At 42.2% G+C, this 19,379-nt stretch overlaps 1 protein-coding gene across 6 annotated transcripts in view; it reads right to left on the bottom strand.

Moving 5' to 3' along the window:
* PLCH2 (phospholipase C eta 2) overlaps positions 1 to 19,379 on the bottom strand; it is a 205,855-nt gene that overhangs the window by 61,977 nt on the left and 124,499 nt on the right. For all 6 annotated transcript variants that reach the window (XM_089534368.1, XM_089534369.1, XM_089534372.1 and 3 more), the window contains exons 5-6: positions 13,142 to 13,312; positions 5,167 to 5,260 (exon numbers count right to left, since the gene is read on the bottom strand). In XM_089534368.1, the coding sequence (XP_089390494.1) occupies positions 5,167 to 5,260; positions 13,142 to 13,312 (265 nt within the window). The remainder of the gene's footprint in view (positions 1 to 5,166; positions 5,261 to 13,141; positions 13,313 to 19,379) is intronic.

The raw sequence follows: 19,379 nt of genomic DNA, 5'->3' as shown, positions 1-19,379 counted from the left end.
CCATCATACCTGGGAGCCCCTCCGAATTGGCATGATTCAAATTGGCCAATACGCATTCGCGCGAAGTGCATTCAGTGCAGAATGTTTTGTCACACCGGTGCTCAACATGAGGATTGGCCGATTCGTATCGACCCCCTCGCACATGCTCAGTGGTGCCCTGCATGGGTTGCGACCTTAAACGCTTCCGGGGTGAAAGGGGAGGTCACGTCATGACAGCCCGGTAAACAGCTGGAGAGCCAGCTCATGCACATTAACAATCGCGATACAACGTGCCCTCTCTACATTCCTCTCTGTTTCCTCTCTACATTCCTGCTTGGTTTTAACGTTACCATGACCTTCCCTTGCAACAAATTAGCAATGCCCGGTTGTACGTGTGTGTGTGTGAGTGTGTGAATATGTATTCTGGGGGGGGGGGGGGAGGACCAGTTCCAGCGGCTGTCAAAGAGGCTGGATGGCCATCTAAGTAAATGGGGATGCTTTTTTCCTCCTCCTCCTCCCGGCTTGGGAGCCAGCATAAGCTGCATCCCAAGAAGGGAACAGGCGCGGGGCCGCTAGAATCGCGGCGATCGCCGCCGTTCCAGCGGCCCCCGCGCCTCTTCCCTTCTTGGGATGCAGCCTATGCTGGCTCCCAAGCCGGGAGGAGGAGGAGGAGGCTGCCGGAACCACGATTCCAGCGGCCCCCCGCGCCTCTTCCCTTCTTGGGATGCAGCTTATGCTGGCTCCCAAGCCGGGAGGAGGAGGAGGAGGCCGCTGGAACCGCCCCCCCCCCCGCTTCCCTGGAACCGGCAAGAGGAAAGACCCACCGGAAGTTAAAATTGGAATCTGGGGGTCTTGCGATGGAATTCAGGATTGGGTAGTCACACCAGAGCCATTCGCACTGAGATCGAACAGAGCCCCAATCCAGGATATTGCCAATCCCCTTATCAGCGCACTGGCCAACACTCTCCAAAAAGAGGAGCCAGTACGCATTCAGTTCGGCATCTCGCGCATTCACGTGAGTTCGGATTGGGCCATTCGAATGATGGTATGATGGTATTGTGCGAAATAACGTGAATTCGAACCGCCCAGTGCTGAAGACCCCCAGTTCCAGACTCATCTGATAAGGGCTAGAGGCTGGATAGCCATCTGTCAATGGGGATGCTTTGATTGAGAGCTCCTGCATGGCAGAATGGGGTTGGACTGGATGGCCCTTGGGGTCTCTTCCAACTCTAGGAGTCTATGATTTTCCAAAAGGCAAACCAAAAGGCCAGAGCATCCTCCTTCATCCCCATTACCCATAAGGGAAGGGATGCTCGACATTTTCTTTACTACAACCCATGATCAGCAAATGCAGCCTGAAAATGTGCTCCTCCACTCCATCCATGACATTTCAGCCAGACAGGTCTGGAGAGAATTAATTAAAGCCAGGCAGCTTTCGGAGAGGTCTGGGCTTCGGATGCGAGATCTTACTTGTCCGATGGAACAAAGCAAGTCCAGTCCTTTATTAAGCTACTGAAACTTTGGTCTCACTCAGGGGGAGAAATGGGTGGATTTCAATCAGGCAAAACCTTTCAAAAGCAGGCTAGGAAGCCAAAAGCTTCCTCTAATGCGATTTCTCAGCCCTCTCTGGAAAGCCAGGCAGAAGCTTTTAAACTCCGTCGTCGGGTCTTTCCTAATGATTACCTATTGACTTTTCCTTGTTCAGCCGGGTGAGCCGCCCCTTTGGACTCTCGTCTCTTCCACTTGGTCCAGATATTTCTTAATCTTTCCTAAGAATGTTATTATTAATATTATTATTTTGGCCGTTTGACTTTGCGACTGCTGCTCTTGGACTGTAACAGCTTCGTCAATTTTTGTGTTCCTAGCAACCAGACCTGAAACGCATCGCTGTGTTTTCACCTTGGGGGTTCGATGTTAAATATATATATATGTGTGTGTATCATTGATGTTTGCAGGCGCATACATCTCACCATTTACAAGACGTCCATTTTTAACATCAGTACGTAAAAATGAGAGCGCCAGCATGGCGGAGTGGTTTGGGTGTTGGATTATGACTCTGGAGACCAGGGTTCGATCCTCAGCTTGGCCATGAAACCCACCTTGGGCAAGTCACACTCTCTCAGCCTCCTGAGAGGGGAAAGCAAGGGCAAACCTCCTCTGAACAAATCTTGCCGAGAAAACCCCATGATGATTAGGGTTGCCATGAATCAGAAACAACTGGAAGGCACACAGCAACAGCAACAGCAACATAAAAATTAGAGCCAGCATGGCATAGTGGTGCGCGCACCAGACTATGACTGGAGACCAGGTTTCAATTCCCGGCTCAGCCTTGTGTGGGTCACACACTCTCAGCCCCAGAAAACCCCATAATAGGGTCACCATAGCGGTGCCATACGTCAGAAATTACTTGAAGGCATGCAACAACGACAAATATGAACATCATTGCAGAGTTTTCAGTTTCACGATTGAGAAAAAGATATGAGATCTTCCGTCTCCCTCAACTTACAACCAATAAGTAGCGTTATTATCATTACAGATGTAAACCACAGCTTGAAATATATTCAAAACAAATCTAAATCCCAAACAACAAACCTTGCTTTTGCCCATTTATAGAAGGGACACCATTCTACGAAGCCATGGTCTATAATGGGACTTGAACATCTATGGATTTTGGTATCCAAAGGGGGTCCTGGAACCAAACCTCAGCGGATACCAAGGGCCTGCTGTACTTTAAATGACACTGTGCAAGGAAAATACAGTTGGCCCTCCGTATCCATTGATTCCTGATCTACGCATTCAAGCATCCACAGCTTGAAAATATTCAAAACAAGTATACATTCCAAATAGCAAACTTTGGCCTGTTACAGACTGCCATAATAAAGCTGCTTGGGGTCTCTTTGGAGGTATGCTGTTTAAATGATGCATGGGTCCTAAGAATCCGGAAGCTGCACCAAAGCTGCACTCCAGTGCTTAGGAATGGACTGTGACTTTGGCACAACCTCCGGACTCTTAGGACCCATGCATCATTTAAACAGCATACCTCCAAAGAGACCCAAAGCAGCTTTAGTTTGGCAGTCTGTAACAGGCCTTCACTTTTGGCTTTTTATAGAAGGGACACCTTCTTACCAAGCCGTGGCATATAATGAGACTTGAGCATCCTTGGATTTTGGTATCAACGGGAGGCTCCTGGAACCAAACCTCAGCAGATACTAAGGGCCCATTATATGCTTGACCTCCTGTCCAATATTTGTGGACCCACGTTGCACAGAAACAGCCAAGAGATGGACCAAACCGTTGGGTGCGCTACCCTTGTCGAAACAGCAAGACAAATCCATCTGTTCCCTATTGCTGATGGAACAAATAAAGCTCTGCTAACAACTCAAGAGCAAACGGTGCCACATCTTTCGGAGGCGCCGAAGAAGGAGGGAAAAACAGAAACAAATACTGCCACATTTAATTAGTAAGAGTTGTAACTTTGCCCGTCGGCTTCAAAATAATGAACGCGGAGAAAGAAAATCGTAATTACGGTGGGTTCTGCCAAGAGAAAGCCAGCATTTTCAACCTCGATTTGAGGGAAACAGTGTGACAGCTTCTTCGGGGATGTTCCCAAAGAATGGTGCTGACACGGTTTTGTATCTTGCGTAACAAACTGGGAGGGTGGGCAAAACTGAGGGAGCTCAAAATATAAAGCGAGTAGAAAAGATGTAACACATTTAATTCTGTGTTAATAAGCCGAAACATCCGGCTCAAATGTTTTTGCAACAGAAGCGGGTTGATACCAAATTGCCGTTGAAGGCGTTTGTGTTAAGTTGCAGTTTCAGTTTGTTAACAGGCGACCCAAAAAGTCTTACCAGAAGAAAGATAAAAATATAAGTCCATGGTTTTACTCCCTCCTTCCATCAGCCCTATTTGGAGCTTCAGAGAGATGGAAACAAATGGAGGACACCTGGCTGAATGAAACTACGTGTGAAAAGGATCTAGGAGTCCAAGTAGACCACAAGTTGAACATGAGTCAACAGTGCGATGCGGCAGCTAACAAGGCCAATGCAATTCTAGGCTGCAGCAATAGAAGTATAGTGTCTAGATCAAGGGAAGTAATAGAGCCACTCTATTCTGCTCTGGTCAGGCCCCACCTGGAATACTGGGTCCAGTTCTGTGACCTGTAGTTTGGTGAGGTACTCAACCTGGACCGTTAAAGAGCTCTGCTGCCTCCTCAAACTACAACTCCCAGGATCTTGTCATCACGGACATTAAACTGGCATCAAACCGCTTTAATTCTGCAGCATGGAAACAGCCAAGGTCTTCTCCAAATCTCTATTGGATTTCTCTAGCGCAAAGGAGTGTTTTAATAGTTGATCAAAAACGATCCAGGATGGAAAGAATGCGAGGTTCAAAAAATTCAAATGCAAGAGAATACGAAACCCAAATGCAAGAGAATATGAAATGAATAGATTTCTCCAACCCTGGACTAGATTGCACTGGGATTTATTCTCTGAAACGTTCATCTCCGACGGAGGCAAAGCAATTTGAAACCGGCTATCATGGGCACATTTGAACTTTTCCAGAAGCGTCGGCACAGATGCTTCTCAAGGGACCCTCTGTATTCTGCCTACAAAGCAGCCTTGCATGGGGCAGATAGGGACCAAACCTCAATGGAAGAGGAAAAACTCCATTGCTCCATAGCTTTGCTTTGCTTTTGTGTCTCACTTGCCTCAAGACCAGCAAAATTGGACTTTTAACTTTGAACATCCATGCCTGTTGAAGAAGCCTGCGTAATGTATTTTGCATTTCCGCTTGGCCTAATAAAGGAACCGCCGCAATGGACTTTTTGCATTTTGGCAGCGTTTTGCTCCATGGCTAACATAGCTTCCAAAGCGATCCTCCGTCCCCGTGATATATATTTTGAGATTCCTCCAAATATCATCATGTAGCCTAGCGATAAATTAAGCAGGATCAAGAAAGGTGTCCATTTTGGGTGGAGGCTAACATCAGATAATAGTCAGTTAAAGCATCTCATAGTTTTGCATAGGTTTTTCGGCGTATCTGGCTGTATTCTGGAAGAGTTTATTCCTGACATTTTGCCAGCATCTGTGGCTGGCATCAACTCACATAAAACTATGGATGCTGGCCATGAAAGCATCTCACATCCACTCTGCTCTGCCAGGAAAAGCAAGACGAAAATCTTACCGTCAATCCCAAGCGCTCCTTGTTTCCGATTCTCTGGGCAGGGTTCGAATTGATTGATAATTTCCAGGCAATGGTCCTTGGTTATGCTGCACATCTGGAGGGGAAGATCAGAGATGGAGATATGAACAAACTCTCCATTCAACAATGTGTGTTTCTAGTTGTTTCCTCTCTATTCATTCTGCAAATGGACTGCTTTCTATCCTCCTCCGCTTCCCAGTCACCCAATGAGATTCTCATTGCTACCGATCAATGTCAGTTTTGATCAGAATCAGGCGTCCCAATGGATACCGTATCTTCCCATCAACATGTTTCAGTCTGACCTCTGCAGAAATCAATCAATCAATCAATGAATTGATTTCCTGATTAGCAAACCCGGCCTCTAATTGAATTCACCACCTTATTGAATACTCTGCAGCTCCATATTTTAATGCATTATTTTAATGCTTTACATGTTTAACTGATGTTTTAGGGGAGGGAGGGAATATTATTGGATGGATTTTTAATCGTAAACTGCCTCGACTGTCTATTATTATTATTATTATTATTATTATTATTATTATTAATTAATATTCAACCGATCAGACGTATCGATCGAACAAATCAGGTAAAATTAACGTCAAATTATAAAGCCAGATATTATTCTTTAGGAATCAAGTTTCCTCATCCAAAATTTAAAGTTGATCAATTGTTATCAATGGATACTGTTATGCCGGTAAATGAGATACATAAAACTCATCAATTCTTCTGGGAATGCCTCTAGGAATTGCATAAATGAAAGTGTGAATCGTGGGTAAGGGTTGCTAAGGGTCTTTCATTCTGCAGAGAAACTTGAAATTATAAGTACGGAAGTCGAAGCTGCAGATACAAAACCAAAGGAGAAGCCAAACATTAAAGTGATGTCAGTAATAGAGTAATAGTAGGGAGGGAAGGAAGGAAGGAAGGAAGGAAGGAAGGAAGGAAGGAAGGACAAAATCAATGAGTGATACATTTATTTTGGCCACAGACAAAGATAACTGAGCAATGGAGGTGTGGCGGGAAAGGATAGATAGTTGGAAAGGAGGGAGGGAGGACTGATTCAATGAATAATGCATTTATTTTGGTGACACACCAAGATAACTGAGCAATGAATGTGTGGTGGGTAAAGGGCAGATAGTAGTAAAGGAATGAAGGAAGGAATGATTCAATGAATAATGCATTTAGTTTGGTCACAGACCAAGATAACTGAGTAATGAATGTGTGGTGGGAAAGGACAGATAGGAAGGAAGGAAGGAAGGAAGGAAGGAAGGAAGGAAGGAAGGATTTATTTTAGCCACAGACCAAGATAACTGAGCAATGAAGGTATGGTGGGAAAGGACAGATAGGAGGGAGGGAAGGAAGGAAGGAAGGAAGGAAGGAAGGAAGGAAGGAAGGAAGGAAGGAAGGAAGGACTGATTGAAGGAACAATGCATTTATTCTGGTCACAGACCAAGATAACTGAGCAGCGAAGGTGGAAAAGGATAGATAGTAAAAGAAGGATAGATAGTAAGGATAGTGGAGGGAGGGAGGGAGGGAGGGAGGGAGGGAGGGAAGGAAGGAAGGAAGGAAGGAAGGAAGGAAGGAAGGAAGGAAGGACTGATTCAAGAAATAATGCATTAATTTTGCTCACAGACCAAGATAACTGAGCAATGAAGGCGTGTGGGAAAGGAAAGAGTGGACAACAGACCTCTAGTGCCACAACAAACTACAGATCCCAGAATTCTCCAGCATGGAACCATGGCAGTTAAAGTGGTGTCAAACCAGATTATTTCTGCAGTGCAGACGCAGCCTGGGTAACTCTTGGGAGAAGAAGGGAGCGATCTTTGCAGGCAGGAAAGACTCAAAAAGGCTTGAGTAGACGGAGCAATGGAAGAAGCAGGGAGGTGAAACCAAAGGGCAGACATACTCTCTGGAGCTGAATCTCTCTAATTACTGGACACAAGTCTTGGTGCCATTTTGCTTCTGACACGAAGTCCGACGATAACTGTATATCGATTTCGGAATTAGTCCAGGTAGCGGAAATTAGAGTTGGTCCTGTCAATAATGTAGGCTGAGCAAAATGCACTATCCTTCTGAGCTGGAGCAAACTAGGAGGATTGCTGCCTCCATTTCTGATTCATGGTAGGCAGGGACTAAATCCACCTCGTCTTTGTCCCGCCGATTATGCAGGCAGACCAAACCATGCAGCAACCACTGTATTTGTTTTCGCCTCCCTCCCACCGTCGAAGGGGGGATCAATAAGCCAGTGACACAGAAACCAATGCTAACTCGTTTAGAGAAACAGTGGGCACAGATAAGATAATCATCTCTGCAAAGGACATATTTGAAATCTCCAGCAGACCGTGAAAAAGCAGATGGAGAGTTACTTCGGGGAGAGCAAGCGAGGAAATTTGGAGCAGAAATGTCTCCAAAAAAAGGGGACACATATAAGAATACAGAAGGTTCAATTTTATGAAGTCTCTCCCCGCTTGACCTTATAAAAGCAAAATCGCCTTTTCTCTTCTGCGGGAACTCAATGTTGTTCCGGGCCTCCCCAAAAAGTTCTTTCAGTGGCAAAAACTGAAATGTGTTACTGCTATAACCTAAGCTTTATTGATGGTTAATAGCAAAGCAGATGGTGCACAGCAGGAAAAGCATCCCAGCCCCTTTGCCAGTGGGGATTGGCATCATCACAGCCATTGGTAGAATTGGGTACCCAAACTATTTCTACCCAGACTGTTTCTGATCAATAATCAAAATCAACTGTATTGGCTATATGGGGATCCTGCATTGGGGTGTATTCCCCCATCTCAGGCGAGGCTTATAGAAGAAGGACCCTCCAAGGTGACATATTGCAGAAGCCAACAAAGGGCCCAAACAGACAGGCCCAAATAAAGCTGCTTCGGGTCACTTTGGAGTTACGCTGTTTAAATGATGCATGCATCTTAGGAGGCCAGAAACTGCGCCAAAGTTGCGCTCCAGTCCTTAGGCCTGGAGAGTGGCTTTGGCGCAGCTTCTGGCCTCTTAAGACACATGCGTCATTTAAACAGCATACCTCCAAAGTGACCCAGAGCAGCTTTATTTTGGCCTGTCTGTTTGGGCCAAAGAAACCTAAAGCGTACAAGCATGAGCCATTTCATCCCCTATAGCTATGAGACCTATGTAAGCAGTTCATTTCCGTAATCAATTTATTTTCCTCTATTCTCACTGTACATATCTTTTCCCAGCCTCAAATTGTCAAGATACAAAAAGTGTCTTGTGTGTGCTGTGTGGCTTCAAGTTGTTTCCAACTTATGGTGGCCCTAAGGAGAACCTATCACTGGTGTGTGTGTGTAGTGCATGTGTGTGTGTGTGTGTGTGTGTGTGTGTGTGCGCGCGCGCACACACACACACACACATATATATGCACACCAGTGTTCTCCCACTGGGTGACCTTGGGCAAGTCACATGCTCTCAGCCGGGAAGGGAGTGAGAAGCCTCCTCAGAACTAATCTTGCACAGATAGATAGATAGATAGATAGATAGATAGATAGATAGATAGTGCCTCTGTGTGTGTGTATGTGTGTGTGTGTATGGTGACCCTAAGGAAAACTTATCACTGGTGTATATGTATATTGGAGGTCTTTAAACAGAGGCTGGATGGCCATCTGTCAGGGAGGCTTTGATGGAGAGTTCCTGCATGGCAGAATGGGGTTGGACTGGATGGCCCTTGGGTCTCTTCCAACTCTAGGGTTCTATGATTCATATATATATATATATATATATATATATATGCGCATGCACACGCATACACATGGAAACCAGTGATAGGTTCTCCTTAGGGTCATGATACACACACACTCATACACACACATATATAGGCACCATATATATATATATATATATATATATATATATATGCAAGTTTAGTTCCGAGGAAGCTTCTCACTGCCTTCCCCTGAGGCTGAGAGAGTGCAACTTGCCCAAGGTTACCCAGTGGGTTTCATGGCCAAGCTGGAAATCAAACCCTGGTTTCCAGAGTCATAGTCCAACACTCAAAAGTACCTTTTGGGGTTAACTACCCTTGAGTAAGTCTCAACTCAGTGCTCAAGCCACTATGCCATACAGAAAGGCGAGTTAAAAATGAATAAAACAAACATATCAAACATGCCAAAGTCATGCTCAGTCTATGCTCTGGATGGAAGAGGAGGGAAGCCACAAATAGCTGGTGTCCTTCCCATTGTGAATTGATTCATGCCGATGCAGGGCATGAAGAGACTAGAGAGAGTTTGTGTATGGTGTATGTTACTTAATTCCCGCCAGAGGCATGACAGCAGTTAGGTTTTGCTCTGCAAAGGAAACATGACCTGCCACCATTCATTTGCAGCCTTGATCTTATAGGTGGATGCGCCAAAGCTGTGAAACTTTGCACTTTCCGTCTTCCCAAGATGGAAAGAAGAAAACCATTACTCTGGTAGTGTTGCAAGATGAGTTTAGTGCCATTCAATTGACAGCGCATCAGTACCTTCCAGGCAGGAGCATGTGCGGGAACCCAGTGTTTTATTAGGGGGAAAGCAGCTTGTCAACACTAAGGGCTGTAAGGAAGCAAGGTTTTATGAAAGGATTAAGAAGAATGCCAGCGACTCTCAGGCGACAGTGGCAACCTGACAAAGAAAAAGCCTTTGGATCGGAAACTGATCCGAACTGAGCGATACGGCAGTGGTTCCATCTTTTAAATCTCCAGTATTTGAGTAGCTTCCAAGAAGTGTGTCTGTGTGCATGTGCTTCCAAGTCACCATTTGGCGTTGTTGTTGTTGTTGTTGTTGTGTGCTTTCAAGTTCTTTCCGACATGTGGCGACCCTAAGACTACCATGAAGTTTTCATCATGGGGTTTTACTTGGCAAGAGTTGCTCAGATGAAGTTTGCCATTGCTTTCCCCAAGGCTGAGAGAGTGTGACTTGCGCAAGGTCACCCAGTGGGTTTCTATGCTGAGCAGGAACCGAACCCTGGTCTCCAGAGCCTTAGTCCAACACTCAAACCACTATGCCACACTGGTTAAGTATACAAATACCCATAAATACAGACATGCAAGCCAGAATTGGATATATACATTCATATGAGTATGTGGGGGCATATAAATCTCTTTACATTTGGTGCACCTCTTCCCATTGACCAAAGTTGGGTGCACATTTAAAAACGGGTGCATTTCATTTCTGTGTCATTTTCAAAAAGCGAGCATTGCTTTGTACATATTTTTCATCGCCAAAAGCACATCACACCTCTTGGAAACGTTTGTTCGAAACCAAGATGCACTTTGTTTCATTACCTATCTAAGCAAATCCAAACATAGGAAAATGGAAATCTAATAAACCTCCTTTTACCACCCCTGTTTTGTAAAACAGCCCTTTCTCTCGGTGATAAAAGATATCCCAAATAAATGATGACATTTTTTCATTTCCATAATGCATTGCTGGCTGTCGCTGGTGTTATGAAAAGGACAAGCCGGCTTGTCCAAATGCAACTATGCAACTGGGGAAACCCAAGAGACAAAACTAATGCTTATGCTTCCATCAAATAGCAAGATCAAAATTAAGTTTTCTTTTAAAAAATCAGACTTTCAAGATCATGATCTGTTTATCTGCAAATGTTTGGATCATTTCCCAGATCATTAAAGGTGACCTTGTTTACACAGAAGACTTCGTGTTCGATGCGCATTTCAGGAGAGGCAATGTCACTTTATGCATAGACCTGACGTTTCAACATGAAGAAATAGTACAAGATTGTCCATATCTTGGGCTTCTTTCTCCATCGAAATGGAGACTATAGTCAATAAATCAGAAGACTAGAACTTGGAAGAGCAACTAAGGTCCAAAGCACACTGCAGAAATAATCCAGTTTGACACCGCTTTAACTCGCCTGGTTCAGTGCTAGGGAATCCTGGGAATTGTAGTTTATGGTGGCACCAGAGCTCTCTGACAGAGAAGGCGCAATGTCTTGCAAAGCTACAGTGCCCAGAATTCCCTAGTATTAAGCCAGGGCAGTTAAAGTGATCTTGAACTGGATTATTTCTGCAGTGTGTTTTGGACCTATGAAAGAACAAGAGCCTCAAGTGTAAAGATATATCATTGAATATCAAAGTCAGAATTGTCCATGTACAGCCGCCCCTCCAAGTCTTGAAAATCTGCAGAGGGGCGAGCACCATTAACCTTAATGGGGTGCATGCCCATGGTGCGCGCTCTGTATGCATGTGCCCCATTCAAGCCTATGGGGCTTGAACATGCACGAGTTTTCAACCTTGCAAGGAGGAGGGCTGGAACGGATGCCCCATGAGTTCCAAGGGGCAAATGTAATCATATTTACTATTTGTATGAATAGTTGTGTAAGCCATCATGGTGTATTGGTTTGAGCATTGGACTATGACTCTGGAGACCAGGATTCAAATCCTAACTTGGCCATGTAAACCCATTGATGGCCTTGGGCAAGTCACACTCTCTCGGCCTCAGAGGATGGCAATGGCGAACACGCTCTGAAGAAATTTGCCACCTTAGGGACCCCTGAAGTAAAAAATGACTCGAAGGCACATAACAACAAGTGTATGGTTGTGAAAGCTGGATAGTGAACAAAGTCGACATGAAGACACTCAACTCATTGGAAATTTGTTGCTGGAGGAGAGTTCGAGAGATACCAAAGTGGCAAATAAATGGATACAAGAAAAATCGAGACGTGAGCTCTTCCTAGAAGCCAAGATGATTAGACTGAGACTGTAGTACTTTGGACACATTATGAGAAGACACGACTCACTAGAAGAGACAACAATGCTTGGCAAGTTAAAAAGCATTACGAAAAGAGGAAGACCATATTATAGCGGATAGACATGATCAAGGAAACCATGGCCCTGAGTTTGCAAGACCTTAGCAGCGCAGTCGACAACAGGGTGACTTGGAGGCCTCTTATTCGCACAGGTCCAAGTTGACTTGACAGCAACCAACAACAACGCAACAAAGGATGCTATGGCCTTTTGGTAAACGGGAGCTATGGGCCGAGTGTCTCTTAGGTGGCCATGAAGGGATAGTAGAAAGATGACTAGGTCTATGACCCAGCAAGATCAGACCCCAAGAATATGTGGTCCTTGCTTTGCATGGGTCCATGATAATAGATCTGGGCCTCAACTCAACTGCTAGTTCTGACTACAGTAGAAATACTCCGTCAGTGGGATTTACATAAGTGTTGTTTTACCCCTGAACAGTTGACCCAATGGGTCTACTCTGCCTGGGACTACCAACAGGATTCAGGACTAACCCTTTCCTCCTGTATGAAAGAGCATTCTTATAAGAAGCTATAAGAACAATGTAGCATCCGTCTTGGAATAAGAATTGGTGCCTTGTGTTTGCCTGATTTTCATTCCCCTCTCATCCCTTCTGCCTTTTGCGTCATGTCTTTTTTAGGCCGCAGATACAAGGAAGGGCTGGATGTCTTGTATTGATTTGGAAACCACTCGGTCATTTCTATTTGCAAATGGCTACGTTCTGTTTTCTAGAATGTATGATAATGGAAAAAGAGAAAATTGATGGTAGACATGTTAAAGGTGGTCAATTCTGTGTCCGAGATTTTTAAATGATCACCTGTTAAGAGTCCACACAACAGGGATGGGCATCCAGATGTTGTTGGACTACGAGTCCCAGCAGTCCTAGCCTGCATAGCCAATGGCGAGGAAAGCTGGGAGCTACAACCCAACACCAACGGACCACATAATTTCCTTATCAATCCTATATCAATCCATTTCCTATGTTGGGAAGGATTTGGACTAGGTTACCTTCAAGGTTCCTTCCACGATTTGATGGTTAATCAAAGGATGAGGACAACCAAGGAGTTTGAAACACAAGTTGGTGTCCAGCAAGCTAGTCTCTTCCTCCTCCTATTTTTTGGAGAGGATGAATCTAAAGAAACCCCTAGAAAAGTCCAAGTGATCAATGGGAAATTTACAGTGATCTCAAATGTGTACCTTCTGCTCAGAGTCAAGGAAGCGCCGCAGGTCATCCACATCTAAATAGTCCTTGTGGTTACTGTAGGTGAGCATTAGCAGGTATAGGTCCCGCCGGGTGGACATCATCTTGTAGAATGCACAGAACTCCTCGAAGTCCAGGGTCCCTTGGTTGTCATCCGTATCTGCCTCCTGGTATCACAGAACAACAACAACAACAACAAGAAGACAAAATTAGCAGGCATTCTCATCTTGATAGGTTTCACAATCACAATCACTAGGCCATTGGTTACATAGTAGGCCAGTACGAGGCCATAGTAGGCCAGATAGAATCCAAGAAACAGAGCTTAGCGTTTGTGTAGCAATGGTGATAGCATTTACAATTCTGTATCAGTGAACTCAGCACTCTCTAAGTGGTTTACAATCTGTAAGCCAATTGCCCCCAACAAGCTGGGTATTCATTGTAAGGACCTACAAAAGGATGGAAGGCTGAGACAACCTTGGAGCCCTGCAGGGATCGAACGCACAACCTTGTGGCTGCAAGTTCTGGAATTTAACTACTGTTTCACCAGGGATCTTTCTGTACCAGTTTGACATATCCATATAGGCTGAACCCAGCCAAGATTGTCCATATAATCATAGAGTTGGAAGAGACCGCAAGGGCCATCCAGTCCAACCCCTGCCATGCAGGAACTCACAATCAAAGCACCCCCGACAGATGGCCATCCAGCCTCTGTTTAGAGACCTCCAAAGAACTGGCTCGTGATTTGAACTTGGGAGATCTAGGTTCATGTACTGAGCCATGAAATGCACTGGCTGGCTTCAGGTTACTCAGGCTGCTGCGCCACTACAGATTTGATGCAATACCTTGGCCACTTTCCTCCCACATTTCCTCCCCTTCCATTGGCTTATCCCTAGCAAGGATGATCTCAATTAGAAATGGAATAATTTGCTATGCAACCCTCCAGCCATTAATATCAAAGGAGCGAAAGGCAGTCGCTCTGCACTGTGGCAACCCCTCCTTTACTAAGACTTCGGAGTTTGCAACGCAGGTTCAAGAGCCCATCCTTGGCCTGAGAATGCAAGCTGTGCAGATGTCCTCCTTTGCCGACAACAGGAATTGCAAACCGTGGCCTAAGTCGGCCCAAACTGTGTTTCCGTTACAGCATTTTCTAATCGCTCTCTTTGATGATTCAACGGAGGCCGAGGCCACTCTGGCAAGAAACCAATCCCTGGCAGGCTTCCAGAGAGACTGCAGAGATGGTCTCCTTCTTAATCAAATGCCATTGCCATCCGAGAACAGATTGTAGCACAGTTTCGCCGCTATAAATAAACAATGCAAATCAATGGGCCCAACCGGTTTCTCGTTCTATCTTTTCGCGGCGTTTACTGCTTCTACCGAGCCATGTTTTCTTTTTCTTTCATTTTTTCATGTCGGTTCTATCATTGATCCACCAACTTTACCTGCAAAACACCTGACCCTTCTTTCAGTCTGCAGAGTTTCATTCTCCATTAGCATCTGCTAGCATTTAGAAGCAAGGATGCGAAAGCTTTCAGATGTCCTATGGAACACACAAGAGCGCTCCACTTATGTAACACAAGAACATTAAACACAGAAGACTATTGCTCTCTCTCTGTGTCTCCAACAACGTTTCTGCCCTTGCATTCATAAATTCAAAGCCATTTGGAGGTTTGCTGAATAATGCATTTCAAACGCAGAACGTTATTAGGTAAGCGACGCAAGCCTTTTTGCATATTCCAACAGTATTCATATAGTCCTGCTGTCTGAATAAAGTCCTATGTCGCTGACTCAACATGTTTGAAGGTATCGTTAATACGTGATTATAAGTCAACCTATAAGGGCAGGCTTTAGGGCCGAAATTGTGGGTTTTGATACGACCCATGGATACGTCAAGGGTAAAACTTAGGGGCATGTAACAAAGGATGTAAAGGATGACAGCAAGGAAAATGATGCCAAGGAACGTACAAAGTTCCAGCAGTCATAACTATTTATGCTCATCCTAAAAGCTGGATGGATGAGAGAGCTGAGGGTAAGTCAGTGGTTCCAAAAGAGATTATATTCTTGCCTTTCACCAGCAACCAAGCTGGTCTGCTGTCCAAAGGCCACTCCAGCTAAGAACAGATAGGCATATCATCCAAAGGTTGGCCATAATGTCTCAAAGCATGTCCATAGGAGGGCAACCAAAATGGTGGAAGCTCTGGAAACCATGAAGCCCTCTGAGGAGTGGCTTCAAAATTCGGGTATGTTTAGCCTGGAGAAGAGAAGGTTAAGAGATGAAATGATAGCCATGTTTAAATATTTGAAGAGGTGTCACATTGAGGATGAAGAAAGCTTGTTTTCTGCAGCTCCAGAGACCAGGACATGGAACCATGGATTCAAACTACGGGAAAAGAGATTCCACCTCAACATTAGGGAAAAAATCCTGACAGTAATAGATGTTCAACACTGGAAGACAATGCCTTGGAGTATGGTGGAGTCTCTTTCTTTGGAGGCTTTTAAACAGAGCCTTGGTTAGCCATATGTCAGGAGTGCTTAGACTGTGTATTCCTACATGCAAGAGAGTTGGACTGGATGACCCTTGGGATCTGCCTTTCAATGCTATGATTCTTTGTGAGCTTAAGGCCTGAACAGAAAGGCCAAAATAAAGCTGCTTCGGGTCACTTTGGAGGTACACTGTTTAAATGATGCATGCGTCCTAAGAGGCTGGAAGCCGTGCCAAAGCCATGCTCAATGCTAAGGACTGGAGCACAGCTTCTGGCCTCTTAAGATGCATGCATCATTTAAACAGCGTACCTCCAAAGTGATCTGAAGTAGCTTTATTTTGACCTGTCTGTTCAGGCCCTTAGGTTTTTTTTTTTTTTTTTTTTAAACATTTTTATTTAGAAATATACACACATTTAAGACAAAAAACAAACAAACAAACAAACAAAAAAAAAACACCATCCTCTAACATCTCACAAATATCACAATTACAAATTAACAAATAAACAAATATATATACATAAGATAATAGATATCGGTATCTTTCTAGTTCTACTTCCTTAACAATCCGACATTCCCACAGTTTGTAGTTTAGTTGTTTACTCCTAATACCCAATATATATCATTTGTGATTCCATGGTATTATTTCTTATTAGAAAGCAATTCTAATATCTATAACATATTTTAAACAAGTGTGATAGCAAGTATCTATAATATAGTTTTAACAATAATTTAAGTTTGAGTTCAGATTTTTCCAAGACAACTCCATTCTGCTTCTAAATTTTCCTTTGATTTCCCTCTCAAGGATGCAGATAATATATCCATATTTCTGGCTTCATATAATTTAATCAGCCAGTCTTCAATAGAGGGGATGATCGTAGTTCTCCAAGTTTGGGCAAGTAAGATTCTTGCACATGTGACCATATACAAAGCAATTCTCCTGTACTTTGATATTTTTATACTATGGGTCATGTTTAATAAAAACAGTTTTGGGTTGAGGGAGGTATCTATATCAAAATTGTTTTGCATAATTCCATGAATTTTTTGCCAATATTCTTTAACTTTCGCACATGTCCACCACATGTGAAAAAAGTTTCCCTCGGGCTTTCCACACTTCCAGCATTTGATGTTACCTGTTTTATATATATAGTGAATTTTTTGGGGGGTTAAGTACCACCTGTGGAACATCTTGATATAATTTTCTTTATAATTTTGACATAAAGTAAATTTATTTGTTTCCTTCCATGACTTTTCCCATTCTTCTATTGATATACTTTGGTTTAGGTCTTGTGCCCATCTTACCATGCTATGTGTCACAACTTCATTTTCTAGATCCCTTTCTTTAAGTAGTTTATAATATTTAGATATATGTTTGCCTTTCTTATCCACCAGAATTTTATCTATTTCGTTATTATCTATTGTCAGCCCTAGGCTCTTGTTATCTATCTTAAAGCGGCTTTTTAGTTGATTATATAAAAACCAATCCATCCCCTTTCCTTTTAATTCTTCCATTGTTTTCAAAGTATATTTTCCTTCTGAATCTTTATTTATTAATTCTCCGTATTTTAACCAATGTGTATTTTTATTTCTAGTTCTATTATAATACGCTTCTTGCACTGAAACCCATGGAGGAATGTTCTTATAAAATTGATGTTTCACCTTATACCACACTTTAAGTAGAGATCTTCTTATTACATGATGGTTAAAGATATTATTATTTTTTGGTTTTATGTACCACATATAAGCATGTATACCATAACTTAAATTTGAGTTTTCTATATTCAAGACGCTTAAATTTTCTAAACTAAACCATTCTTCTAACCATTTAAGACATGCGGCATAATAATATAATTTAAAATTCGGCAAGTTACATCCTCCCTTTGATTTTTCCTCAGTCAAAAGTTTCCATTTTGTCCTTGGTTTTTTACCCTCCCATAGAAATCTTATCAGGTCCCTTTGCCATATTGCAAAATATTTATCATTGGAGATGACTGGAATATTGGCAAATAGGTAATTCATTCTGGGTAGGATATTCATTTTTATTATTGCTATCCTTCCTAAAAAGGATAGTTTACATTTATTCCATTTTTCTAAATCTTTCTTGATTTCTGTCCATGTTTTAACATAATTATTTTGAAATAGTTCAATATTTCTTTTAGTAAAGTAAATACCCAGATATTTCACTTTATTTTCAATGCAAAATCCGGATGTTTCTTTCAGTTCCCTTTCCTCATTTTGGGGAAGGTTTTTAGTAAGGATCATTGTTTTTTCTGCATTGATTCTAAATCCTGCTAGAAAACCAAATTCATTAATTGTTTGAATCAATTTTTTAATGCTTTTACATGGATCATCTAAGAAAATAACTATATCGTCTGCGAAGATTTTAAGTTTATATTCAAATTCTTTAACTCTCACCCCTCTAATTTCTTCTTCGTTTCTTATCTTGTTAATTAAAACTTCCAAAACAAAAATAAACAATAGTGGAGACAAGGGACAGCCTTGTCTTGTGCCTCTTCTGACCCTAATTTCTTTTGATTTTTCATTGTTAATCAGAAGGTATGCTTTTTGTTCATTGTATATCTTTTTTATCCAACATGTGAAGTTTTCTCCCATATCAGCTCTGTTAATTGTTTCAAACATAAATTTCCAGTCTACCTGGTCAAAGGCCTTTTCCGCATCTAATAATATACAGGCTAGTTTTCTTTCATTATGCTGTTCATAATGTTCCAGTATATTTATAAAGGTTCTAATATTATTTTGGCCGTATCTTCCAGGTAAAAACCCATTTTGGTCTTTGTGTATATATTCAGCTAAGATTTTTTTTAGTCTTTCGGCTAGTATTGATGAAAAAATTTTGTAGTCCACGTTTGTGAGAGAAATAGGCCTATAGTTTTTTATTTCAGATTGGTCTTTTTCACCTTTAGGTATAACTGTTATCAGCGCTTCCTTCCATGTTTCAGGGATCCCATGCATATATATTTCGTTAATTGTTCGTTTTAATGGTTTAATCAGTTCTTCCTTTAACTTTTTATAGTAAATGGCTGATAGTCCATCCGGACCCGAGGCCTTCCCCACTTTTTGTCTCTGTATTGCTTCCAAAATTTCTTTATCAGTAATTTCTTTATTAAGTATTTGTTTCTGTGTTTCTTCTAGCTGTTTGATATTCTGTTGTTCCAAATATTGTTTAATTTTCATGTTCTTATTTTCTATTTTTGTATTGTCATCATATAATTCTTCATAGTATTTTACAAATTTTCCTATAATCTCATCTTGAGTGTTATATTGTTTTCCTTTATATTTTATTAGGTTGATTAACTTTTTTTCTTTAATTTTTTTGATTTTTTGTGCTAGAAGTTTTCCCGCTTTATTTCCATATTCAAAGTTTTTTTGTTTAATCATTTTCAATTTAGTAGCAATTTCTTTAATAGCCAATGTTTTAAGTTTTTCTTGTAAAATTTCAACTTCTATTTTTAGTTTTTTATCTCCCTTTTCTCTCCATTCTTTTTCTTTTTGTTTCATCTCATTCTGTAAGTTTATTTCTTCAAGTTTTGTCTTCTTTCTTAGTTCAATATTTAATTTGATAAGTATCCCCCTTGCTACTGCCTTGCTTGCGTCCCATATCGTTTTCATAGGTAGGTCATCTGTCATATTTTCCTTAAAGTACCATTTCATTTCTTTTTTCATCCGCATTACTATTTTTTCATCCCCTAGTAGATCATCATTTAATCTCCAAGAGTGTCCTATTTTCTTTTCTTG

Source organism: Sceloporus occidentalis, unplaced genomic scaffold, assembly GCF_023333645.1.
Source record: "Sceloporus occidentalis isolate IW3139 unplaced genomic scaffold, rSceOcc1.0.p SCAF_8, whole genome shotgun sequence".
NCBI lineage: Eukaryota > Metazoa > Chordata > Lepidosauria > Squamata > Phrynosomatidae > Sceloporus > Sceloporus occidentalis.
Note: the sequence above shows the minus strand (reverse complement) of the source record. Positions and strands in the feature narration are given on the sequence as shown.